At 51.4% G+C, this 18,252-nt stretch overlaps 3 protein-coding genes across 3 annotated transcripts; 2 read left to right on the top strand and 1 right to left on the bottom strand.

Moving 5' to 3' along the window:
• Nucleotides 1–2,293: 2,293 nt before the first annotated feature.
• IUM83_03976 (RAN GTPase-activating protein 2) lies at nt 2,294–6,721 on the top strand (the record flags this gene model as incomplete). The annotated part of the gene is made up of 2 exons (XM_067928013.1): nt 2,294–2,878; nt 3,740–6,721. The coding sequence occupies 2 exons, from the start codon at nt 2,294–2,296 to the stop codon at nt 6,719–6,721; spliced, it is 3,567 nt and encodes a 1,188-aa protein (XP_067793990.1).
• A 566-nt stretch (nt 6,722–7,287) lies between these two features.
• IUM83_03975 (importin-like protein) lies at nt 7,288–8,249 on the bottom strand (the record flags this gene model as incomplete). Its single annotated transcript, XM_067928012.1, has 3 exons — nt 7,288–7,575; nt 7,672–7,818; nt 7,932–8,249. 3 exons carry the CDS (start codon nt 8,247–8,249, stop codon nt 7,288–7,290), a joined length of 753 nt encoding a protein of 250 aa, XP_067793717.1.
• A 2,340-nt stretch (nt 8,250–10,589) lies between these two features.
• Nucleotides 10,590–10,982, top strand: IUM83_03974 (uncharacterized protein; the record flags this gene model as incomplete). Its single annotated transcript, XM_067928011.1, has 1 exon — nt 10,590–10,982. One exon carries the CDS (start codon nt 10,590–10,592, stop codon nt 10,980–10,982), a length of 393 nt encoding a protein of 130 aa, XP_067793718.1.
• Nucleotides 10,983–18,252: the final 7,270 nt, after the last annotated feature.

Below are 18,252 nucleotides of genomic sequence, written 5' to 3'. Positions count from 1 at the left end.
TCTTCGAAGTGGAGGCTTTACACCATTGCCAGAAGACCGGTGTGTTTACAACAATCCTACAAAAGCTTTGAATATCCTCGTGTACGTCGACGATATCCTGATCGGTTATGACAGCACGGAAGACGTGGAGGAGTTAATGGCAGCCCATCGCGAAAAATACGACATCAAGGACCTCGGAGAGCTCTCGTGGTTCCTTGGCACGCGCGTCACTCGTGACTTCCAGCAAGGAATAATGTGTATCAACCAAGAGCAATACGCCACCGAAGTTTGTCATCGATTTGCAATGGACAAGTGCAGAGCAGCGACAACGCCGATGGGTCAAAATACGCTGCTGTACAAGGCTGGCGAAGGAGAGGAACTCGCGGAACACGTCCCGTACAGGCAGGCAATTGTCGCCCTGCTGTATCTCAGTCGGGTATCTCGCCCAGACCTATCCTTCGCTGTAAATCTAGCAGTGTCGCGGTGCAACAAACCAAGCGTTCGACATTGGCACGCATTGAAACGGATACTACGCTACGTGTCGACTACGCGATCCATGGGGCTCGAATTCCGACGCACCACAAAAGCTCCACACCTGCAGTTTTTCACAGATGCGGATTGGGCCAACGATACAAGCGATAGAAAGTCGATTTCCTGTCAGTTATTGGGTGTTCACGGCTGTCCCGTACACTGGTCCTGCAAGCGTCAGACTGTCGTGGCTAAATCATCAACCGCAGCGGAGTATATCGCAGCTGACATGGGCCTGGAAGACCTCAAGTGGATGTCGATGTTGATTTACTCGCTCACGGGAGTGAAGTTGACCAAGATACCTATGATGATCGACAACCTTTCGACGATACAGAGGATCAAGAAGGAGAAAACGTCAAACTCGCAGAAAAGCGTCGACATCGCATTTCACTCTATCAAAGATGCATGCCAAGATGGCACCATCAAGCTCGCGTACTGCCCGACTTCCGAAATGCTTGCGGATGGCTTCACAAAAGCGCTGGGGAAGACGCTGCTTTGTCACCTTCGAAGTGCGCTCAGACTTGTCATGCTTGCCTCGACGCTCGACTCGCGGGGAAGTGTCGATGCCACTGGTGAGAGTGGCACGAATCCGAGTCAGAGCTGATGGCTCGAGGCAGCGCTGATGACCCGAGGTGCTCTGTAGGTACAGGTAGGACGAGGGTGAGCAGGTCAGTGGGAAAACTCAGCGGTAACTCAGTCTTAAATTCACCACCTTTACGACAGGTCCTTGACCGTTTCAGCGAATATATTCTGTATTCTATTGCAACCCCAGTAGAACCGAACGTTAAACTATCCGTAAGCGGTCAGGATAGCGATAAAGTAGAGAAAGATACGGTGAAAGCTATTCCTTATCGCGAAGCTGTTGGCAGTATCATGTATCGCATGGTAGGCACTCGACCCGATATTCCGCCGCCTTGGTCGCCGCTTGGACGCAAAAATGCAACTTTGCTGTGTATTGTTCATTTTGGCTGTGTAAAACTTGAAAGTTGAATTTCTTGCAGGAAAATGTTTTACGTAACACACACTTCCACTGGTAGTCTACCAGTACGGTACCCGCGTCGAGAGTTTGTTATCTGCGATGCGCACTTGGTTAGCCCGGCTACGAGCGTGAGTCACGATGCCCGCTGCGGCAGATGCTGTATATATTTTGCCTGGTAAAATTTCAGTAGGCACCAACGTAGTTACCTTCTCTCTCTGAGATGTGCATCCCGTCATACGCTTCGTGTGGAACGGGGCGCAAGATTGTACAAGTACACTCACGACAACTCGGAGTCGTAGTGCGTCCGACGGTACTCTATTCGTGTGTGCATCAAAGCGTCTATCCTCGGTGAATATAAGACTTCGAATCAAGCTGACTTGATTCGGTCAAATAGAATATCTATCACCACGAAATCGCGTATCAACGACTACTGTACCAGTTCGGGGATCTTCGTGTGCTTGGTCACATCGAATATGAAGTCCAAATGATTGCGACTTGAAGTGTGACCTCAGCCTTGCTCCCAAAAATGGTGGACAAAACGACAACCAAGAACCATCTGTGCTTACTGCACCAAATTTGGTCGAGGTAAAGTACAGAAATGACGTGAACTCAGCCGATCCCAGAGGAGAAAATATCATAAACACAACATAATCCCTGACGAGCAAAATAAAAGCGACTCAGCACTAACAAATCCAACGCCATTGGTATTGTTGTGGACAAGAGCTGTGTGAGTATTATCTGCGTAAGCATCTGGTTAACTCCGCACGCAGATTAAAACCACATTTCAGGAAACTCGACTTCGCGAGCATGGCACATCGAGTGTCAACGATGATACTTCAGGCAATCGTTTGCCTTCTCCTAGTGGCTGCACCGGGGATCTTATCAGCAGATGACCCCGTTCAGTTGAGCGAGAGCTTCGGTGGGCCTCACGGAAACGCGTTCTCGGACCAAGCCTCGGTCGCTGCTGGACAGACCATCGGCTCCCTTACCATTCGAGCAGGAGAGCGAGTCAATGGCGTTTCACTGGAAGTGAAAAGGCCGACGGCGGCGACGTTCAGCCACGGAGGAGGTGGTGGGAAAGCGAACACGCTCACTCTTGCCGCGGACGAACACATCACGTCGATGGAGGCGCACTGGGGCGAGAAGAAGGGGAGAACGCGCATCTTCTACCTGAGCTTCGGCACGAGCGCGGGTAACACGGTCTCTGGGGGTTCTCAGACGGAGAGCAAGAACACGGTGGAGGCGCCGGAGGGTTTCCAGCTCGGAGGATTCTTCGGCCAGGACGGCAACGAGATCGACAAGTTGGGAGCGATTTGGACGCGTATTTCTGCGGAGGCCCCGGCGACAGACGCCCCAGCACCAGCAGCACCAGCTCCTACTCCCGCTGCGCCGGTAACGTCTACTGCTGGTTCTGCCAGCACTGCTTCTGGTGAAACTTCAGCAGATAAATCCTCCGCGGGGTCAGCCGACGCGTCTGCACCAGCTTCAGCGGAGACCTCTACCGATGCTTCGGGGTCTGCTACTGAAGGGGCTAAGCCTAAGAAAACTGGGAAACGACCAACGGCGTCTACCGAGGCTTCTGCAAGCGGGTTGGACGCATCGGTTGACGCCGATACCGATGTCTCGGCATCGGGGTCTGCTGCTGAAGTAGCGAGGCCCAAGAAAACGGGGAAACGACCAACAGCTTCAGTGGATGAGTCTGCAGTGGCGTCAATGGAAACGTCTACGGATGCATCGGACTCCGGTTCAGCTGCTGCTGCGGCTGCTAAGACTACCAAGCCTGCCAATACTAGGAAAAGGCCAGCAGTGTCAGCAGATGTGTCCGAAACGACATCATTGGAATCGTCTACGGATGCACCTGGGTTTGGTTCTGCTGCTACGGCCAGTAAGGCTTCCAAAGCTACGAAAGCCCCAACAAACCAAACGGCTCAGTCCGCAGCAGCGTCCAGCGATGAGTCAGAGACTGCAGAGGGATCGACAGGAGAGTCAGGAGAAGCATCTTCGAGCGCCTCGGCGGCAACATCATCAGTATCTAAATCGGCAAGTAAGGATCCGTCGGCAGCAACATCCATAGATTCGTCAGCCTCAGGGTCTACTGAACCAGCGTCTACGGATGCCTCGATAACCGATGGTTCTGCACCAGGCTCCAGTGCAGATGCACCAGCACCCTCTGCATCTGTGTCAGCAGCTCCGGCACCTACACCTGCACCTACATCTGCAGCCCCGACAATGTCTGTCAAGGACTCTGTTCAGCTCAGTGAGAGCTTTGGCGGGCCCCACGGCATGGATTTCTCGGACGAAAACTTTGTCAATTCAGGACAGACGGTCAGCTCCATTTCAGTTCATGCTGGTGAGCGTCTCGATGGCATCACCTTGCAAATTTCAGCACCCAAGAGTTTGATTTTTACTCACGGCGGAACTGGAGGAGACCAAAAGATGCTCAAGCTCGAGCCGGGTGAGTACATTAAGTCGATGGAAGTACACTGGGGGAAGAAGAACGACCACACGCGCATTTTTTACGTGAACTTCGTCACGAGCAAGGGTAACTCACTGGCCGGTGGATCGATGACGAATGATAAGAGCACGGTGACTGCGCCTGAAGGCTTTCAGCTGGCCGGCTTTTTCGGCAAAGACGGCAAGGAGATTGACACGTTGGGTGCGGTCTGGGCGTACATCGACCTGGTGACTTCAGCTCCAACGCCGGCTCCCGCTCCGGTTAAAGATGAAGATTCTCCGGGTACTGTCGCCCCCGCCGACATTGCAGGAAGTTTGTCGGAGGTGACAACGAAGGCGAACAAGAGGGCTGTTCAACTAAGTAATTCGTTTGGAGGCCCTCACGGAGAGCAATTCTCCGACCAGCTTGCTGTTGCATCTGGCATGACTGTGAGTTCCGTCACAATTCGTGCGGGCGAGCGTGTTGACGGTCTCACTCTACAAGTTTCGGCACCGAAGGAGATGACTTTCACTCACGGCGGAACCGGTGGAAAAGATAACACCCTCACGCTTGAGCCAGGCGAGTATATTACCACCATGGAGGCTCATTGGGGTCAAAAAGGTGGTCACACGCGCATTTTCTACCTTAGTTTGGGAACGAGCAAGGGTAAGACGGTATCTGGTGGATCGCAAACCAAGGAAAAGGGGTCATTGACAGCTCCGAAGGGCTACCAGCTTGGCGGCTTCTTTGGTCGCTATGGCGAGGAGATCGACCTCATCGGAGCGGTGTGGTCGAGCATCGCGACAGTTAACGAGACGGTCTCACCTCCTGTTTCCGCGGATGAAGATATTGTACTCGGCGATCTTTTTGGTGGCCCTCACGGCAACGCATTCTCTGACATCAAGTCTATCAAGTTCGGCCAGACCGCATCCTCTGTCACGATTCGGTCTGCCAAGCGCGTGGACGCTGTGACGCTGCAGGTGGCCTCTCCTGCCGAACTGACATTTACTCACGGAGGTAAAGGAGGAGAAGAGCAGACGCTTACTCTGGGCTCTGGCGAGTACATTAACTCGATGGAAGCTCACTGGGAAAAGCAGGGATCACACACTCGTGTGTTCTATCTAAGCTTCACAACTAGCAAAGGTAAAACGATATCTGGCGGAACGAAGACAGACAAAACAGGGGTAGCGACAGCACCTGAAGGATTTATGTTGAGTGGGTTCTACGGTCGAGCAGCTGACGAGGTGGATCAACTCGGCGCAATTTGGACGAGAATGTCAGCCAAGAATGTCGAATTGACGGATCCTTCGGGCGTTGGGAACAACTCGTACGGCACAACGATTCGCAACTGGGTGGGGCCCACCATCGGTAAATCCACCGATACAGCATGTTATCGCAAGACGGCCGATTTCGACAGCAACAATATTTGTCCGTTGGGCTATGGCAAGGACGGCGATGAGTGTATTACGCAATGTCCGATATCGTATCCTGTGACGTGTAGTTTGGAGTGCATTCCTCAAAATGACGACTGTGCTCTCGCGGTTCTCACTAAAATCGTTTCGGTTATCGCTGTGGCACTGAATCTTGCAACTGCGGGCGTGTTTAACGGGATTTACAAGATATACAAGACTGCCAAGTGGGCTATCAAATGTGTTGCGAATATTGTCGAGGTGATCAAAGGGCTGATCTACTATCTTCGTTATCGGCAAACCTCTGCGCCCCAAGGCAATACAGAAGAGCTTCTCGCTGCTGCTTATTCGGCTGATGTCGTATTGTACGACCTTCCAATAGCCATCTGCTATTGTATGGGATTGCCAATCCCTAAGAACGCCGAGTTTGCAGACAACGTGCTCAAAGCTGTGGAATTTATCGTGAAGCAGGCCATCACTAACGGCGACGAGATTATTTCGACTGGGGCAAATGTCATGAACTTGCTTTCTGGCAATGGTATAATGAACAAATCAGCCACGACGGTGGATGAACTACAAAGTATCATCGACAAAAACTCGAGTTGTGGCTGGCAACTCAAGCGTCTCACTGATCGTGTCACTCTTGCTGTTCTTAGATATCGCAACGTGAGTGACAACGTCGATGATATTCGAGTAAAGGTGTACAAGTCGGCAATCGTTCTGAACGACATCCCTATTGTCACGAACAACTGCATGGGAGAGTTGCTAGCTTCGAAAACTAAGACGGCGGCTTACGAGACACGAGATCTACTCCGGAAAACGTTTGGGGTGATTGTGGACCAGCTCATTGACACTGGTAAGACTGATATGGGGAAGGATGTAGCTGAGAAAGACTACATGCTCAAAGTGGCGAATATGGGACTCACCGCACTGTCCCTGATCGACCCCACTGATATAGCATACATGGCTGCGCAATTCGTGCAACCTATATGCGGGCCCACAGCTTATGTAGGGGAGATCGACGACGGAACGCTTTTCGACGCGTTGGGACTCACAGCAGTGGACGAAGCTTTCGCGGGAAGCTACGGGTCGTACACGCACGCGGGCGACGGCGTTGTCCGCCTCATTTTCGAGAGCGTCGACACGAAGGACGTGACTGTGGTCGTCCATAGCGGCGGCGACGGCTACACCAAAGTCGACGTGGGTGCTGGCGACACGGTGACGTGGGACTCCACATTTCCACAGCTAGAGGACAAAACGTTGTATCTGGATCGGTGGCGCCCGGGTCTCTTAGGTTTGCCCGGTAAGGGAGGTGGTTCGCTCCTGATGTGGATCCCGCGATCGTCGGAAGGCGGGCATATCACAATGCATGTGCGGATCAATCCGTCGTAAGTGGTGCCGACGCTACTGTAATGTTTGTTGCGCGAAGGAATAAAATTTAACAAACACTTTTTGTCACTACACATATGTTTGATATTGTCGAAAACGGCTACAAGTAGATGTGTGCGCTTTTTAAACATATTAACATTATGCTCGTATAAGCATGAAGAGAAAAGTATCAGTGTTACTTACTGTAATACCAACGATACGATAGCAGATGCGTTAACGAAGCCACTGATGCAAGGCCAGTTTGAAAAACTCCGCGTTATGGTGGGTGTAATGAATTGCCTAGCGTAAGTTACTGATAAACTACGCTTAGGCAAATAAAATGTTGTACACCACAAACTAGAGGATTGGGCTGGTAGTGCCATGAGAGAACTGGGTGTGCCCACCAAGGATAAAGATACCACCACCAATGATTTGATTTTATTCACCAACGACTGTGTCCTATTATCACTAACCAAAGAAACTGGGGTCACCACCAAATATAAATAATCGATCACTAAGAAATAACACAGATAATTCGTCATGAGCACGTCAACTTTTCGAGTTTTGAGCCCGACGCACATCAGCCTCTCCTAACTCGTCAACAAACCAACCCAGCGGCACCCACGAACAGCTCGCGTTACTTGGCCGCCCGCAAGCCTCGTAAGGTAGAACCAGCCCTCGAGGTCTAGGGCCGACTGGTACAGCATGTTGTACGCGTTGATGTTGTCCACGAGCGCGCTGGTGTTAATCTCCAGGTGCTTCTTGCCCACACCACGGATCTCGAGTGTCATTGTGTCCTTGCCATCCGCCGTCTGGCCATCCTCCTCGACATCGTCGTCGGCGACATCGGACCGCTGAATGTTCAGCTGAATATGCGCCTGCATGACCAGCCGAAATAACATGGGGCAGGTATGGCACGAAGTCCTCATTCAGGATGCTGCCGATGCGCACGCACGACTGCGCAACTACTGTACCTCGGGACCCTCCAGCTCCTCGCTGGACTGCACGCGCACTAGGGCCTGCACGATTTCCTTGGCGTTGTTCACATAGTGCTCTTTTCCAACAGCCAGGCCGACCAAGCCAACCCACTCCACGGACTTGACACGGAGCAGCAAGTACTTCTAACCGTGGGTGTTAATCATAACCTCCTTGACGAGCGTCGTAGCTGTGCAGCGACTCGTCGCCGATCACCTTCACAAAGCAGTGATAGCTTGCTCGTGGGTCTAGTGCGGACACGCAATGCGTTAAAGAGAGCCTCGGGCGGAGCCTGACTATTCAGGGCAACGCAGTTGGCCTTCCACACGCCCGTGTTGCAGACGTTGATCGCTACACTGGTGGCCAGAGCGCACATGTGTAACAAACCCTGCTCGTTCTGGATTAGCGCCGTGAGGGCCGACACGACCACGGCGTAGGACACGGTCTGGAAGTTCTTGCCCTTCTCGTCGTCACCGACGTCCTCGGCGGTCTTGCTCATGCTTTGCAGAGCAGGGTACTGTACGCGCGGGTGCTGGTCGTTCAGGACGCCCACCATGTTGTCGAGCTCGCGCGTCATGACGCAACTTGGCGCCTTCGCCCAGCAGACACGCAGCGTACAGATCAGCGCGATACTAGCGTCAGTCAGCGTCGCCCAGGATGCCCTTGATGATCGAGATAACAACAAGCAGGACGGCGTTGCCGCTTAGCGACGAGCTGGGACGATCAATCGCGGCAGCGTCAGCGTCGCTGGTCGAGTTGTCGGCGTCATTACGTGGTAAGAACTCTCTGGTTGGTGATGAGTTCGTTTTTCTTCGTTGCTGACAGCGAAATGAATGTCTTGGTTACTTTCACTCTTTTTACAGTGATTTTTTTTATTATTTTGGCGCGAAGTATCTTGAGTGATGTGGACTGAGTCAACCAGAAACTTCTAGAAGCTCAATCCACATCACTCATCCTATCAAGAGCTGGCGCTAAGAAGTATCTTGAGAGATGTAGACTGGTCAAATTGCGCTTGATATTCTATCACTACCCAAGTCGCGCTCTTGGCAAGCTTTGACGACACGGCAGCCCCCACCCCTCTGAGGGTTATTCTCTGCTGCCGTGCCGGAACGGCTTACCGAGAGTACGGTTTGTTAGTCAACCAAGGTGCCCCCGCCCGCCACTGCGACCATTCCTATTGTTCTTGCCGACGTCGTCGCTCGTTATGGAAAAGTAACCTGCTACAGAGCTGGGGTGGGTCAGCTCAGCAAAGGTTCACATTGGTTAGAGAAGTGCGGAGAAGCAGGAGTCGTTTCTGCGTTCAAATATGAACTATTAGCTCGTGACGTAATGAACTATTATCGAATACTATTAAAACCGCTCGTGTGGCGACGCCTTAGAGTGCGGTAGCGCGCTGAATAGTATAGAGAGAGTTGAAAGGGCAGGCGGTCTTCCTGATCGATATTGGCCGACGTGTAGTAGATTTGTTGCTTCACAATATTGCAATTGTTCGATATCACTTCATTATTTCCGATATCTGGCTAGAGTGGCACACATAAGGCGAACAACCACAAGCCCCTTCACTCTTTAACTTTATTCCTCCGTACCTGACACTCCATACCCTGTCATGTTGGATACAAACTTGAGTTTATAAGATGATTACACTTGAAATTTGTATGGATGCACTTAGTTACGGTTTTGTGGTCCACAAATTTGAATTAATCCTGTTAGGCAACGTACCCGTTGCACTACCAGGATAAATATTGCTCAGACTCAAATAAAGATGGACTTTGCGGAATAAGTGATTTTTAATGTGCCAGAAGTAAAAGCAACCGTTTTAGGAAGTTTTTAAACATAAGAACGGTAAAAGTACAAAAGGAGGGATTACAGTTAACAACAAAGGTACGGTTTACTGCAAAATTATTATTTAAGGTCGGTTTAAGATCTAAAACCTCACGTTAAGGTGTTACCTAACCCTAAGTCCAGGTTTCTTGCCGGTCTGGGCTGCAAGCCCCTCACTCTTGAGTACATTTTACTCAAATTAAAGTTATGTTTCATTCTCGGACTCTCTCATCCGCCGCGGTCTGAATGGTGCTTCGGTCAAAGACTGGGTAGTTGCAAGTAGCTGGATTAGCAGATTTTCTGTTTGCGTAGTCCCCAGTTGAGCTGTTGGCTTCATGTTAATCCGCAGGGATCCGTGGTCTATGTCACACTACCGCAGCCAGAAGTTCACTTGTACACCGCGGGGGCAGAGAGAGAGAGAGAGAGAGAGAGGAGGAGGAAAATAAAAAAACAGAGGGATCTTATGGGAAAGGATCTCTCCAACATATAGGATAAAGTATGATGATTAGTTTGGGTAGATCTCACTGATATTGGTGCCACTGCTCATGTATGAAGTATTTTGGGTAACCTGAGATCTTAATTTTGTGTATGCGACACGAACTATTCTGAGAACAGGTGTTGAAGTCGACCGGCCAGGAAAAATCGATTGAAGGGCGCGCTGGCATCTTTGGTGAAAGTGTTGCGCCAAATTAGTATGGAAAGATCACAGATATATGATAGGTCAATTAGATCTATTTTATATGGTCTGATTGGATAATACAAAGGGCAACCAAGGGCCTTTCAACTGAAGGAAAGAAGCCATAGCTACGCTGGCTGCAATGAGAAGCCGAGGGATGTGAAGAAGCAGGCGATTCTTGATGCCATCGCTTCCGAACTGACAGCTAATTAAATAACCTACATCTATTTGCAACAGGGGGAGTGGCGGTAATTGAGTTTTGCCACACCAGTATTTTATCAGAGTACATTCCCGTAATTTATTGCCTACATCTGTTACAACCAACTATACAATTGTCGCTCCACCCTGCAGGTTTTTGATAAGTAGCGGATTCGCACTCTCATTCTCAAGCAAAGAAACACTGGATCAACCGTATCAGTCATGGTCGACAACCGCCTCACCCCAACTCGCCCCTCGGCTACCTTCACGTCCCGGCAGATTGTCGGGTTCGTCTCCAAGCTCTGCCTCGATGAAGAGGACATGGCTCCCGGCTACAAGGCATGCGGTAAGTGCCGTAACTACACCAGCGGGATGGGCAACTCTGACCTGATGTCCCACGTCCGCTCTGCCCACTCCAACTTCGAGGTGGACATGCGGAACGTGAGTGCTGGGGAAACTGGCACTCTCGTGTCGTGGGTGAGCCAAAAGGGCTTCAATCGCTACTCGTGGCTTCGCTGGATCGGCATGGTATACCTATTGCTATCGTTCTGCGAGTCCGAGCTGAGACACATGTGTGGTACTGTTATTATTGCTATTTATGTGTTTACAACATGACTAACTGTGATAATTGATAATGAAATCTAGGTTTACGAGCCTACCCGACGTACCCTCTCTGTCAACAGAGAACGTAAGCGGCCGTGGAGAAGTTCATCGGCGCGGAGAGGCTACAGCAAATGGGCTTCATACTGGGCGGATAGAGCCATGGCCCAGAGCACTACCTCGCGGTGTATGGTTGCCACAAGACGCCAGGTGAACTGCGCTATCTGCTGCTCTCCGCGCCTCCCATGAAATAGGAGGACGATTACTGCATTACCACCTAGAGCCAAATGGCGACGATTGCTCCATTGCTGAAAACCCGGGCTGATTGCTTATTTTTGGTTGGTGACAACTGTGCCGCCAACAAGCGGCTTGTCAACTTTATGGGCGTGGCGCGTGTTGGCTGAATTAATCACCGTCTGAATTCAACTATAAAAAAAACACCTAGAATCCCACCAAGGCGATCTGAAGAAGTTACAAGTCCTGGTAGGTACGCTGCGAGCGCCCAAGCAAGCCTTCAAGCTGAGGTATGTTGTTATTTTTTATATTTCTCTTTTCTTGTTTATTTCCTTACTGTGATAATGTGCGACGTGTGCGAACCTGGAAAAAGACACGACTAACTCCGGTCCTCTGGCAGGAAACACGGTGGTCATCCACCTTTGCTATGTTGGGCCGGTACGTGAAGCGACGTGAGTTTCTCTTGGCCGACGACGAGGACATTGCAGATCTGCTATCGTTTGGAGGTACTGCGGGACGAGTTGAAGGATGTCGAGTATATTTCCAAGAAATTGCAGTCGGACGTCTTAACGCTGCTGCAGGCACGCGATCTGTTTGATGGACTACTTGATCTGAAGCCAGCTTCGCTTCATACCTGAGCACGTGCATTTATTGTATCCGTTGTTGTATTTTAATTACGTATTTTTTGTAGCGTGTGACGCTTATGTTGTGCACTCTCCTGCGTTCGAAAGCGGCGTCGTCAGGGTACTGGCCCAGAAGGCTGACTCTTTTGCGCGGGACGAACGCGCGACGTTGCTTCTGTTCAAGCGTGTGAGAGCTGTAGCGGTTCCACAACCTGCACGCACGTAGAAGGGAGGGCTTGTCGATCGCATTCTGAAGCGCCGAAAGGTAGTGGTGTAGTGGGCCTAGTTTGGCTCACTGCTACGGCTTACACGTGTGCTACGTGTATGCGGAAGAGTTAGGTTTAGTTTTACTTGCGTTAACTATACTTGAGTCCTCGAGTACAAATAGAGACGCCGAGTAGCATATTTAGGTTAACGCTTTCGCGATTCGAGGGCGCATTTTTCGCCCTTTGAGGTGTTTTATAAAACAAGGTACGAATACCCCACTAAAGGGCGCATTTTTCGCCCTTTCACCAAATTTCGACTGCAAATCTACCATCTCTTAAAACAAATCAGAAAAGGTGCTAGGTGTGATTACCATGTAATCATGTTAAATACAAATACCAAGATGTCGTTTCCAACGCTATGTAACCAGCAAATCACAGTATATGACATGTCCCATGAGACACGCGAACCGCAGTACCGTGATTTCGTTGAAGGGCGAATTTTGCGACCTTTTATTCTTAAATGCCGTAGATTTGTATTGTATAGTAAATAGGTGTGGCTCGCAAAAAGGTTAAAATGAGAAGTGTACTGTTTCTAATTGGTCTTCCTCTTAATTGTAATAGTATCTACGAGGGGGTCGGATCGACACCGTTTTTCACCTGTTTTTCTCACTCCCGGCCCCGGCTCCTAACGGTGCGTGAGAAGAATCGTACAATTGCATATTTCTGATATGATGGTTACGCTGCCATAAAGTTGAATGTGTCGGATAGTACCTGCTCTCTAGCTGTTGAGGAGATCGCCAGCGTGTCGTATCAACCAATACTCGAGGACTATGCCAATGAGCGTGATAACTTTCGTTCACAAACGAGAATTTCGAAGCCAGGACCTGCTACCCGCTCGATTCAGCGTGTGGTTGAGGAGGTTGTTCAAGGCATTCCAACGCACTGGAATATCCGCCCCAGCTCTTGGACGGTCTCAAGTCAATTCTTGGTGGGAAAACGCAGGAAGTCCATCGCGATTTTCCTACCTTTGAAACGGCTTAGGCTCAGTGGCACACCGGGTGAATTCAGGCCTCCGTGTTGTGGACAACACTAAGATCTGGGTTTACCCCTCCTCAATTAGCTACACCGACAAAACGAAAGGCCAGTTGCTCAAGTTAAACCGTGGTGAGCTGGTCATATTTCGTGAAGATTTGGCTCATGCGGGAGCGGTTTTTACCGTCGAGAACATCCGCATTCATTGCTGTGTGCACATCAAGGGAGTCAAGCAAAAAAACGAATGTTATTGATGCAGACACTTTCGGGACTTTCTTTTATCAATTTTGTTTCTACATCTCACATTCGAAGAAGGAATTATCTACCCACACGCGACTGCCAGCGGCTGGCTGTAACGGGGTTACACGCACGAGTGACTACAAGCCACTTGTGACTTTTAACAGACAAAATAGCTGTTAAAAGTTTTAGATACTTCCTCAACTTGGTGTAAGTCACACCAATGGATACATTGAAGTGGGCCACTACAATGAATGGTCCACACCTACCCAAAGATCCTATTGGTAGAAAGCAGCATCTTTCTACCAATTAGAGACGTGCATATTGGCAGGGCTCTGACAGCCAACAGCTGCCAACCCCTTTCATACCTGATAAACATTTTTAGCAGATTTAAGAGGAATATCAATTTACAAACAATACAGTTCTCATTTTACCCTATTTAAGCTATTTGGTGTCTTTATTTGATTTATATTATACTTGTGTACTCAAGTTATTAACAACTCCTACGCATCCGCATACACGTAGCGCAACGTGTAAGCAAAAGTAGTGCGCCAAGTTAGGCCCACTACACCTGGTAGCACTTTGTAGTCCGTCCAACGACCGACCGCTTGACGTTCGTACGCGGTGTACGAACGCGGAGCCAAGAACGACATGAGCACGGAGGTGCCCATGGAGAGCTCCAACACGCCTGCAACGCATGTTGCACGCGCTGACTTCCCCCACCTGTCTGACCCAGAGTAGGGAGCCCTCCAACGACTGTCAACAGTCATTGGAGAAGCGGCAATAGCTACGATGCTGCGTACGCTATCGCCGACGGAGCAATATGATGTTGCTTTAGGATTCATCATGAAGGAGCAGCGTGATGCTGTTTCCTCAGTGACGGCGTCGTCAGGGACGACACCGCGTGCTCAAACATTGAAATTGAGCGTAAGCAATTATGTGAGAAGAGAGGGAGAGCCTATCCTCCGTTGGTTTGTCGAGTTCGACACAGCCATAGCGGCTCGACGCATCGTCGACCCGCTGTCGAAGGTCGCGTTCGCCATGTCATGTCTTGGCGGACGCGCAAGGAGCTGGGCGTATGGACGCCGACTCTCCGATCCTACGTGCTTCAGCACGTACGAGGTGTTCAAAGAGGAGCTCAGACAAGCGTTTGATCCCCCACAAATCGAGTTCCGGTCGAGGGCGGAGTTCCTCGACCTTCAGTAGGGTAAGCATGACGTCCATGCTTACGCGCAGCGCGCACGATACTTGGTCTCAAATATTGTGACCAATCCAATTGACGAGGCGACTAAGGTCGTTACGTTCATGAAGGGACTTAGAGATGGGCCCGTGAAGACCTATCTCTTCCGAGAGTACCCGAGTACTCTCGAAGCTGCTATCACCCTTGCCATGGAAGAGGAGTTTAGCCTGCGGCAGGCTAAACTCCATGCGAATGTACCGATGCGCAATACTGAGGGCGGGAGGTCCGGAACCAATGGGCCTCTCGAACACAACGGCTACTGGCTACCAGCAGCAGGGAGGCAATGTGCGATGCTTCCGTTGCGGAAGGATCGGTCACTTTGCACGGGAGTGCACAGCTCCCATGCCCCCTGGAGGTGGCCGTCGTGGTGATGCTAGGCATCGCCGCGGACCAACAAAAAACGCGAATATCCAGTAGGGCGGGGCGCCCAGCTGGTAATACAGTCACGCGTGCCGACATCGGGCACGCGACACTGAGGACTGCAGCCCTAGTGAGACTAGCTCTCGCTGCAAGAAACAAGATGACAGGCCGAACCTAGTCATCTTGAAGGTTTACTCGAAGAGAGCGAGTGACTCTCTTCGAGCTTTGGTAGATTCAGGCGCGTCGAGCAACTTTGTTCGACTACGAAGCCTGCCGAGACTTGACTTCGAGGATGTAAATGTACCTCGAAGTCTTCTGGAAGTGCGACTGGCAACAGGCACCATCGTGAAGACCGAGAAGTGCGGCGTGAACGTGCTCTTCTCGTACAAACAACGAGTGTTTGTCGAACACTTCATCGTCCTGGACCTGGACGATAAGTTCGACATGGTAATGGGCTGCCGTGGCTTGCACGGCATGATCCGGTGATAGACTGGAAGAAGCGCACGCTCGTGCGCTTCGGCCGCGACAGCGGAACAGAGAGCGATGGCCCTGTTACCGCAGCGCACGTACCAGCAGGTGCGCGTGGTTCGCCAGTCGAGACAGCACTTAATGCTGCTGACCCGGAGTGCCCAGGAAGTGCGCGAGGGCGCAAACAAGTGAGACCAACGTCGGTAATGCTGTCGACATCAGAAGAAAAAGATGTGCTGGTTCCGGGAACCAATACCCACGTTCAACTGTGTTAGGGATAGTCCCTAACCCGAAGAGGTCAGGTCGACGACGACACGTCGGCTCCCGAAGCCGACGCACCCTCGGTCATGAGGAGCTCCGCCAATGAATGGCGTCGAAGTGAGAAATGCTTGTCGACTCCGGGAGTTGACGCTGCAAACAGTGCGGACAGTTGCAAACGTACCGCACTGACGCAATTTGCATGCTGTCGTGCAGCCGGACTGCACGACGAAGCGCCATGCAACCAAGCTGGGCTAGATATCGCACGCCCGCAGACAGAGTCTGCCGGCGAAGGAACACATTTGCGTACAGCTAGGCTGCACGAAGGAATATGCTGTCAAGCCGGGCTTGATACCGCGCGCCCGTGGACAGGGTCCACCGGCAAACAACTGTCCACGGCCGGACCTGGACCAGAAGAACTACCGTGCGGAGCCGGGTCCCGCACAACAAGAAGACGGCGCATGCGAAGAACGCTGCGTAAGTCTCGGCCCGGGACCGAGACGCCACGAGAACTGTCTGCCGGGCAGACTGAGGCGGTGACGCCTGACGTCGAGACGCAAAGAGTCTTGACGCGCACCGATACTGGATTCCAGTATCGTGAGATGGAACTCGCTAATCCTTCGACGAGGGCGTCGGAGTTGACTTCGCTTCCAGCCATGAGCTGGAAGCGCTTCACACGCGACTTGCACGATGGACGCATCGAGCAAGTCTGCGTTCTTTCGGACAGCGAAAGAACGAAGAGCGAGAGAGAAGAGCTAAGGCAGCTCTTCATGGGAAGTACTACTGAGAGTGAAGACACCCTCAGTGCGAAGACGAAGCGAGAGCGCTTCGAGGAACAAAGTTGGGACTCGCTGAAGTCGAGTCCCTATTACGAATTATTGAGGGAGTACAAAGACGTACTCCCGGAAGAGATTCCTGCGGAGCTTCCGCAGGATAAGGGCATACAGCACGAGATTGATCTCGTGCCGGGCACGAAGTACTGTGTCACGCGGCAGTGGCCACTGCTGCGAGAGAAAGTAAAAGCAATCGACGACTGCGTTGAAAGTCGTCGCAAGTGCGGGAACCAAAGTCCCCGCACAGTGCTCCGACGTTCTGTGTCAAAAAGACACAGGGCGGATGGCGCATCGTTCATGCGTATAACAAGCTGAACGATGCGATGGTACCGGCGCCGACACTGATACTACGAAAAGATGTTATCATCGATTCGATGGCCGGGAGCACCATTTACAGTGTTCTCGACTTGCGAGATGGATTCTATCATATCCTAATGCGTGAGAGGGACATCCCTCTCACGGCGGTGATCACGCCAAGCGGCATGCTCTGGGAGTGGCTAGTAATGCCGCAGGGGCTCAACAACGCCCCTGCGAACTTCAACAGGTGCGTGACGCACTTGTTGCGCTCGGTGCGCGACTTCGCACCGAGCTACTTCGATGACGTGTTCACCCACAGCCGGGCTGTGGACGGGAAGACCGACATTGAGATGCACCGGGTGCATCTCCGGAAGCTACTTGAGCTTATGCGAAAGCATAAACTCTACGCGAACCTGAAGAAGTGTATCTTCGGTGCGAGCAAGATACCCGTCCTCGGGTGTCTCGTAGGGAAGAATGTTGTTCGCCCTGACCCGGAAAAGGTCAGAGTGATCAATGAATGGCCAACGCCTTCAAAAGTCAAGGAACTGAGGCAGTTCCTTGGCTTGGCCACTTACTTGTGCAAGTACGTGTAGGATTACGCGGGCAAGATCCGTCCGCTGTCACAACTTCTTAAGAAAGAAGTTGTGTCGAATTGGACAGCCAATTGCCAAAAGGCATTCGATGCAGTCAAGCGGGGCTTGACTGAGGCACCGATCTTGGCAGTGGCTGACCAAGATCGCCCATTTCACGTCGTATGTGACGCATCCGATTTCTCGATCGGATGCGCGTTGATGCAGCACGATCACGAGACGTGTCGTTTACTACTAATCGCGTCAGCTGAAGCCAGCTGAGCGCAACTATCCGGTGCATGGCAAGGAACTCTTTGCCATGAAATATGCACTCGCGAAATTCCGAGTGTATTTGCTTGGAAGTAGACCGTTTGCGGTCTACACCGACCATGCATCACTGCGCACTGCAGTGAAGTCGCCACATATATGACAAAGAATGGCGAGATGACTCTCATTCTTTGCGGAGTATAACTTCCGGGTCGAATACAAACCCGGAAGGTTGAATGTGGTGGCCGACGCGTTATCACGTCGGTCGGACTATGCAGAACCCGCCGACGTCCAAACTATTGACGCCTTGCGATCGAGCACACCTACGTCGTCTGTTGAACGACGTGAAAGCCGCGTACGCGCACGACGCGGACACGAAACTCTTGCTGGTCTATGGCACTACACCTTCTGACAAGGCTCGTCAGAAGCTGCCCAAACATCTTCGTGAGCGTGCACACCGCTATCGGGTGCACGAAGGACTGTTTCTTTAAAATGTAGTCGACGCCAACGCGGATCTCGTTGTCGTACCGAACGACCATGACCTGCGACGCAGGATCATGTACGAGTATCATGATGCCCCGACTGCGGAGACATACGTCCTTCTCACACGCGACTTCTACTGGTACCACCAGTACAAGTGGGTGCGCAAGTACGTCCGTGC

Source organism: Phytophthora cinnamomi (assembly GCF_018691715.1).
Source record: "Phytophthora cinnamomi strain GKB4 chromosome Unknown Contig27, whole genome shotgun sequence".
Lineage (NCBI taxonomy): Eukaryota > Oomycota > Peronosporomycetes > Peronosporales > Peronosporaceae > Phytophthora > Phytophthora cinnamomi.
This window is presented reverse-complemented; position numbering and strand designations above follow the sequence as displayed.